We start from the raw sequence: 8,123 nt of genomic DNA, 5'->3' as shown, positions 1-8,123 counted from the left end.
ATTTCTGAGAGCAAGATCCCTGATTGTGTAATTGCTATTTACTTAAAATTCTGGTAAAATGTAGCCATTATGTTGGAAAACTAAATTCTAATCCCGGATTTGTCACCACCGTGATGTATAAACTTTGGGCAAGTCCCTTCACTTCTCTGGGCCTCAATTTCCCCATCAGTAACCTGCTGATCCTACACCCTGGAGTGTATTCTAACTAAGTTGAAAGCAAATGCCCCACCCCCTGACTCAGCTTGGGCGCCCTTCTCCCCCCTTTCCGTTTGTGGTTCCTCCTTCCTCGGAAGCAGCCCAGGGAGAAGGGAAAAGGCAGGTCTGGGCAGGAGAGCGCCATGCAGGGCGGGGCAGAGGGAGGGCAGGAGGGAGGCCAGCCCCCTAGTAGGAAATGAGGCAGAGTAGGAATAACACTTTATAAGCCTGACACGCTCTTCCTCCTCCCATCCCTTGATCCCTTGGCCTCCTTCCATCCTCCTCTGCTCAGCCTCTGCCCCTCCCAGATGGTCCTCACTTCTCTTTTCCCCAGGCTGCAGCTCACCGAGCTGGAGCCGGGAGCCTGCCTGAGCCGGGAGCCCAGGTCCCTCAGCCTCAGGATGTTGACAACTTTGCTGCCGCTACTGCTCCTGCCCAGCTGGGCCCTTTGTAGCCAGGAAGCCTCAGATGGTAAGTCTGGGACACGTCTCCTGCCTCGGGGTGGTTCTGGGGAATCTCAGTCTATTTGGGTACATGGCAAGAGGAGAGTTTATCCCTCAGCGTCTGTGCCTGCAGCTGGCTGGATCTCTCCACAGGTCAGACAGGGAAGGTCCTGGGGACTGGTCTGTGTTCCAAAGTCAAGGTGAGGAAGTACATTTAAGCCCCGGGGGAGGAGGAGAGGACAGAGGCTAGGGGACACAGAATGACTGGGAAAATGGGAAAGAAACCAGCAGAGAGGGTGAGGAAGTCAGCCTTAAGAGAGGGGAGAAAGGAATGAAGCCCCGGACAAGAGCTGAGGGTGATGGTGAATAGCGGTCGGTCTGGGGAAGAGAGAAAGAGACTCTGAGATGAGAAGGGAGATGGAGGGAATGGGAAGGTGCAGGGAGAACTGATGGAAACTTGGGGAATGACTTGGGATGAGAGAGGGGACGCAGAGAGGAAGCAACTGGCGAGGAGGGGAAAGAGAAACTGTGCCCAATAGGAGAACTCATGGGTGATTGATCAGGCTGCCTGAAGTAGCCCTGTTTAAATGGAGAAGGGGAGTTACTACCCTGCATTATAACTGCACAGGGGCCTCCTCTCCCCTCTCCCACAACCCCTATAGCTTTAGTCTGCCCCTCCGAAAAGGAGCAAATAACCAGTGTTCAATGAGTGTTCACTATGGTTAATACGTGTATTGACTCATTTAACTCCCACAAGACCCTGAAAGGTGGGTAATATTATCTCCATTTTACAGAAGAGGAAACTGGGTCACAGAGCAGTTAAGGACAATGTCTAGGGATCCCCATACAGATATACTTATTCATACCTACAGATACAAAACATGACTTCTCAAACGCAGGCACAGACAAGATACATACACACACAGATCTACAATCCCAGACTCATACAAATGTCCTCTGGGTACCAGCTCTGTGCAGGCCCTTCTCTGGATGTAGGAGGCAGAGGTAACCAGACATGGTTCCACAGCCTGGAGGAGTTCAGTGTAGCTTGTGTGTATTGGAGACTGTCACTTAGTATAGAATCCAGTGAGACGCATGCTAACACATGGTGGTTTGGGGATCACTGAAACAGACCCCCTGTGTCTGGGAGGGTAAAGAGGAGAGGCATCAGGAAAACTTCTCCAAGAAGAGGGCAAGAAGAGAGCTGGGTCTTAAAGCATGAATAGAAACTTGGCAGGCAGAAAAAGGGAGGCAGAGCAACCTTGACATGCTATTTACATGTCAGCCAAAAGCAGCGTGAGGAATGCCAACACATTTGATACATCTAAGCACAGAGAAGAGGCCGGAGAAGGTAGCTGGGGCCAGGTCACCAGCAGCCTTGAATGCCAGGCTAAACACTCTGGACTTGATCCTGTGGACAGGTATCCTGTGGCAAGGCAGTGTAGCAGAGTGGCTAAGAGTACCGGACTCAACTCCCTGCATTCAAACCTTGGCTCTGCCATGCTATCTTAGCTTCAGTTTCCCTTGTACACTGGGGTTAATAATAGTAGCTACTGTATTATTGGGGGGAAGACACAAATAAGGTAATAATGTGTGTAAAGCACATTGCCTAGATCATAATAAGCACTTAATGGATATTAGCTATTATTATTTTTAAGTGATGAAGGGGGTAGTATGTCACTGGAGGAATTTAAGTAGGAGAAGGACATGATTTTGTCCATGGGTTAGGTGGAGGTCAGATTAGAAGGGGTGAAACTGAGAAATGAGGGCAGGTGGATGAGGCAGGAAGTTGCTGCCCCAGTCCAGGTAAGAAGTGATGAGACCTGAACTAGGGCAGTGGCAGAGGAGACAGAGAACAGGAGATGGAATTGGGATTTTACTGTGGGTCAGGCTTTGTTGACCAACTGGAAATGCGGGGTAGGGAGAGTTGAGGGTGAAAAAGGAGGCAGAGAGGAGTGTCTCTTCCACTGCAGGCCTCAGTTTCCTCACCTGTAAAACTAAGATAATTATCTCTGTCCTGCCCTCCTGGCAGGACTATGAGCGTCAGATGGGGGAAGCAGCGGGAGGGCACTTCATAGTTTATGAAGGGTCCGGAAGGTGGGCGGCCAGCCTCTGGGTAGGGGGTTATTATCTCCTGCTGCCCGCCGCCCGCCCCCACGCCGGCCCACGCTGACGCGACTCTGCCCCCAGGCCCGCAGAGCTTCCACATGCTCCAGATCTCCTACTTCCACGACCCCTATCACGTGTGGCACCAGGGCAACGCGACGCTGGGGGGGCATCTGACACACGTGCTGGAAGGCCCGGACACCAACGCCACGATCCTCCAGCTGCAGCCCTTGCAGGAGCCCGAGAACTGGACGCGCACGGAGAGCAGCCTGAAGTTATACCTGCTCCAGTTCCACGGGCTCGTGCGGCTGGTGCACCAGGAGCGGCGCTTGGCCTGTGAGTGGGCCGCGGCCCGGGCGGGGCTGGCGGGGGCGTGTCCTGCGCGGGAACGGGGTGGGATGGGGGAGGGCGGGGGTCTGTGTGGGTGGGCGTGGCCCTGTGGGCGTGCCTCGTGCGCGTCTGGGCCCTTGAAGATTGCTGGGTGGGAGCTGGAGGGAAGCGGGTGTCCTAGTTTCTCTCTTCCTGCGGGCATAACCTCCTGGGGCTGATCCTGTTGGGAGGCTCTGGCCCTGACTCACCCTGACCCCCGAAGGTTCACTGAAGATTCCCCACCGATGGCCTCACAATACTCCAGCTCCTTTTCTTAATAGACACCCCCCCACCCACCGCGTCCTTCCCTGCCATACTTTACCCTCAACCCCCAGCCACCGCTGCTCACAGCAGCCGGCGACTTTGCTCACAGCTCCCCTCACAACCCCACTCCTTTCCCTCAAAGACCCCAGTTTCTTCTTTCACAGCCCCACCACCTCCCCTCAGAGCCGCCAACTCCTTTCTCTTCACCATTGTCCCTGCCCCTCTGTACATAGCCTCCAACTCTCTAACCCCAATCCCCTCCCTACAGCCCCCAGCCTCCTCCCCAGACACCCCTCTCCTCACAGCCACTGACTCCCACCTGCTGGCTCCCTACCATGCTCTGTTCCCGGTGGTGGACATCCCCCCACACCTGGCGCCCTCTCCACGCAGCCCCCTGACCCTGAATCCCCATCCACAGTTCCTCTGACCATCCGCTGCTTCCTGGGCTGTGAACTGCCTCCTGAGGGCTCCAGAGCCCATGTCTTCTTCCAAGTGGCTGTGAATGGGAGCTCCTTTGTGAGTTTCCGGCCAGAGACGGCCTTGTGGGAGGCAGACACCCAGGCACCCTCCAAAGTGGTCACTTACACCCTGCAGCAGCTCAACGCCTACAATCGTACTCGGTATGAACTGCGGGAATTCCTGCAGGACACCTGTGTGCAGTATGTGCAGAACCACATGGCCATGAAAAACATGAAAGGTATGATGGGACTGGGGCCAGGCCTGTTGGGGAGGGGGCGGGTTTCAGACAAATGGATGGACCTGAAGGATGGATACCCTGAGCAACAAGAAGCCCGCAGCTGGGGGGTTGGGACCGGACCCTTTCCTTTGGGGCAGAAATCCTTTGGGGTTTGTCCCAAATCATGGCCTCCTTGGGGATATGTTCTAAGGGCTAACTCTCCGCAGGTTCTGCAGGGAGCCAAACAGGCCGCTCCTACACTTCGCTGGTCCTGGGCGTCCTGGTGGGCAGTTTCATCATCGCTGCTGTGGCTGTAGGCATCTTCCTGTGCACGGGTGGACGGCGATGTTAATACTTTCCATCCCCCTCTGAGAGTGGGCTGGATTGATGGGGGCTGGTAAGGGAAGGTTTCAGCTCGCTGTGAAGCCAGATTCTCCTGCTGAGACACCATGTCCCAGAAGGTTTGGAGTGACAGCTCCTTTCTTCTCCCAGGTCTGCCCACCAAGGGTTTGAGGGAGGGGAGGTAGGGAGGCTAGGTGGACAAGGTACTTGGTCTGCTACGGACCTAAGAACTTGCATGCTTTGCTGAATTGGTCTGAGAAGAGAATGCTTATCTGTCTTTGTGAAAAACAGATGATGGAGTTGGGGCAGGTGGTCCATCCTCCAAAGACAGACAGAATCACCTGAGGCATTCAAAACACATAACCAAATAAAACAAGTCATCTACAACCAAAATAAACACATTCGATGCTTACAGGTGTACCAGACTTGGTACGAGACACCAGTATAATGGGGTAGAAAGAAGTAACTGGAGAAATGGTGGAAGTGTAAAGTCCAAGTAATATAGAAGTAATGAGTTATTAATTAATCCACTAATTAATAATAATAATAAATTTCTTACTTATGTATAAAGCATTATTTCCTCTATTTTGTAAAACTTCTGGAAAAGTAGCCTATAGCCTTTGCTTCCACTTCCTCATCTTCCACTCACTCTTCGACCCACTGCAGTCTGACTTCTCCATAAACTGCTCTAAGATCACCGGTAACTTCTAATTATCAAACCCTCATCCTTCATGATATCTGCAACTTTGTGGACTAGAACTCTCTTTTTACCCAAGATACCGTACTTCTAATTTTTTTTTTGAGACAGTGTCTCACTCTGTCACCCAGGCTGGAGTGCAGTGGCATCATCGCAACTCACAGCAACCTCAGACTCCCGGGCTCAAACAATCTTCCTGCCTCAGCCTCCAGAGTAGCTGGAACTACAAGCACATACCACCATGCCCAGCTAATTTTTAAAAAAAATTTTTTTATAGAGATGGGGTCTCACTATGTTGCTCAGGCTGTCATACTTCTAATATTTAAACTGTTCTGGCCACTCTTTTCCAATCCCTTTGACCATGTCATCTTACTCAACTCACTCTGGAAATGTTGGCTTCCTTAGAATTCCATTTTTTGGCTCCTTTTGTTTCCCTTTAAACTATACTCTTTCTAGGTGACATGCTGACTTCATGGCTTCAAATACTATCTATCTCTGGTGGTTTCCATGGAGAAGCAATATAATTTTATCTTTCAGAGCTTGTGTTTTATCATCAGACTTAAGTTTAAGGAGTTTTTCTTCAAATCTCAATCTCGTCATTCACAAAAGGCATAATGAATATACAAAAAGGGTAAAAGAAAAGCAATACCTACCTCATAGAGGCATCAGGAGTATTAAATAACATATGAGATAATATATGTATAGTTGGTGAATATGACAGTGGTGCTGACCTCCAGACACTCATTTGCATTGATTCTTGAAAGTTACCTCGACCTTAGTACTTTGGAGACATTTCAGGGTCAACATATTTGCAATGAAATTTATTATCTTTCTCCCTAAACCTGTTCTCTGTCTTTTGCAGTTTATTATCCATTGATGGATAACAGAATTGCCATCAAATCATATAAACAGAGAGACCTCAGTGTTAACCTTTATTTACTCCCTCTTCTTTATCCCCACCTGAAAAATACAATATTTATAGAATCCATTTGCTCCTTTCCATCCCATTGCTTTTGTTCAAGATATTATAATTCATCTCTTTCTTTGTGGTAGACACGGAGTACGACACCCAGTTCTACCTCCAAGGAAAGACTTGCCGTTCAGCTTCAGGGAGGATAGCCAGCAGATAGCCTCCAGCTGCTTCAGTTCTTTCTGTGTCTGCCTCAGCTTCAGAGGACAGTCCTGCACAAGGTCATGCCCATCCTGGGACTGCCCTTATCCAGTGACTGAGCAAGGCAGGATGTAAAGGTCCAGCTATTTGGCCAACTACAGGATACCTCTGATGGGCAGTATTCACTCCAGAGCTCCCTGCCAGGTTGACTGTGTCGTTGTCAGATCTACATTGCACTTTGACTTCTCCCTCAATGCAATCCTGCTTCCTCCCCCTAGTAAACATCATGTACCTTAAACTCTGTCTCAGCATCTGCTTCCAGAAAACCCCATTTGTCTCTCTATCTCTCTCTCTTTCAAAATTGAGAAATTTTCTCAATCTTTTTTTGGAACTATGGCAAGAGCCTCTTCCTAAGTATTCTCCTTGTTCCAATTCATCTTTGACATGGCAATAAAAAACACAGGCCTGATGGTGTCATTGTTTTGTTTTTGTTTTTTTTTAAATTTCCCATACTTATTGAGTTAAATTCAGAATCTTCAAAACGACATTCAAGGCCATGCACAATGTGGGCCCAATTTAATTTTCAAATTTTATTTTCTACCATTTTTCTTTACCCACCGTACTCTAGGTGATTTATTTTAAAAGCGTATTTTTAAATGACAGAAGTAATACAACAATAGTAACAATACAGAAGTTTACAAAGAAAGTTTACAAAGAAAAAAGTGAAAGACCCTCACTTTTTCTTTCTTCTGAAATCCTTGCCTCTAAGAATGCCAAGATTACTTGGTTGTAAGCAACAGAAATCAACTCTGCCAACTTAAGGGGGAAATAAATATATTGAAAGGTTATTAAGTAACCCTCAGAGTTGATGGGAAGGCCAGATAATCAAGCTCAGAAAATAGAACTAGGTGTCCCAACCAGTCACACCACATGAATGGTCTATTTAAAGATACCCCAGCTGGAACCACTACCTTCATCACCAGTGTATGCTGCCATATTAAATGAATTCTCCTTTGTCCCCTGTGTCTTTACATCATCTGCTCAAGATTCAAAGTCCTGAGTGGGGGCATCCAGATGACTAAACCTAGATTATGTTGCCTTTGCCTTAGCTGCAAGGGGGGGAAAAAGAAAAACTTTAGGTACCTTTGACTTCTCCTATGGAACGTGAGACCGTCTCTCCCATTAAGACTCACAGAGAGGAAGAGGTGGCAGATGCTGAGCAACCAAAACACAAAAACAAAGCAAAGCAGAAAAGCAACAACAACAGAAACCCATAAACATTCACTATATCTCACATCATTAATGTATTTACTAATCCAGTAAACATTTATCAGTAACTTCTATATGCAAGGCTTTATGCTTTGTACTTTGGAAGATACAAAATGATTAGGATGTGATCCTTCTCAAGGAGCCCAGTGTTTTCTTGGGAAGATGAAACACATACAAATAAGAACAATACACAGCAAGATGTCTTATTGTTGTATAATTGGAAGAAACATGCAAAGAAAAATGTTATACTGTGATTTGCTGTTGGAGCTATTATTTACATATTGCTTTATAGTTTTTGGAATTCTTTAACATGTTTATCATTTAATACCCACTGTGGTCTTGTAAGATTATTCTTTTCATTTTAGATTAGGGAATAAGTTAGTAGCAAAGCCGGGATTCAAACCTGTGCCCTTGTGTTCTGGGATTTATGTTTTCTCTCCTCTACTAAAACTGAGGGAATCAGAGGAATCTGGGGGGGGAAAGGTAGGATTTTTGAATGGCTAAGATATGACCAGGCACAGATAGGAAAAATAGAACAGCTTCAATAAGAGAAAGAGTTAGGAAAATGGAGAGTAAATTTTAGGAAGGATAGCTAGCCCAGTGTGATTGGAGAATAGAGGAATGGTAGGAAAATGAAACTGGAAAGATAGG

The 8,123-nt window shown here is 47.8% G+C and overlaps 1 protein-coding gene across 2 annotated transcripts; it reads left to right on the top strand.

Annotated features, from left to right (window-relative positions):
- Positions 1-361: 361 nt before the first annotated feature.
- Positions 362-4,961, top strand: PROCR (protein C receptor, endothelial). Of its 2 annotated transcripts, none has more exons than XM_012665750.1 (4): positions 362-666; positions 2,829-3,080; positions 3,796-4,074; positions 4,290-4,961. In XM_012665750.1, the coding sequence occupies exons 1-4, from the start codon at positions 504-506 to the stop codon at positions 4,403-4,405; spliced, it is 810 nt and encodes a 269-aa protein (XP_012521204.1). In that variant the 5' UTR covers positions 362-503; the 3' UTR covers positions 4,406-4,961. The 2 variants fall into 2 exon arrangements, with proteins under 2 accessions (XP_012521204.1, XP_012521205.1); XM_012665751.1 differs by having other exon boundaries at positions 520-666; positions 4,281-4,782.
- Positions 4,962-8,123: the final 3,162 nt, after the last annotated feature.

This window comes from Propithecus coquereli, unplaced genomic scaffold (assembly GCF_000956105.1).
Source record: "Propithecus coquereli isolate 6110/MARCELLA unplaced genomic scaffold, Pcoq_1.0 Scaffold122, whole genome shotgun sequence".
Lineage (NCBI taxonomy): Eukaryota > Metazoa > Chordata > Mammalia > Primates > Indriidae > Propithecus > Propithecus coquereli.
The sequence above is the reverse complement of the archived record's forward strand: the minus strand, read 5'-3'. Positions and strand labels throughout refer to the sequence as shown.

Excerpts from the sequence above, each read along its gene's own strand:
- PROCR (XM_012665750.1), top strand. The coding sequence starts at position 504 with ATGGTCCTCACTTCTCTTTTCCCCAGGCTGCAGCTCACCGAGCTGGAG. Across the intron at positions 667-2,828 it reads TAGCCAGGAAGCCTCAGATG|GCCCGCAGAGCTTCCACATG; the intron begins GTAAGTCTGGGA and ends CTCTGCCCCCAG. Across the intron at positions 4,075-4,289 it reads GGCCATGAAAAACATGAAAG|GGAGCCAAACAGGCCGCTCC; the intron begins GTATGATGGGAC and ends CAGGTTCTGCAG.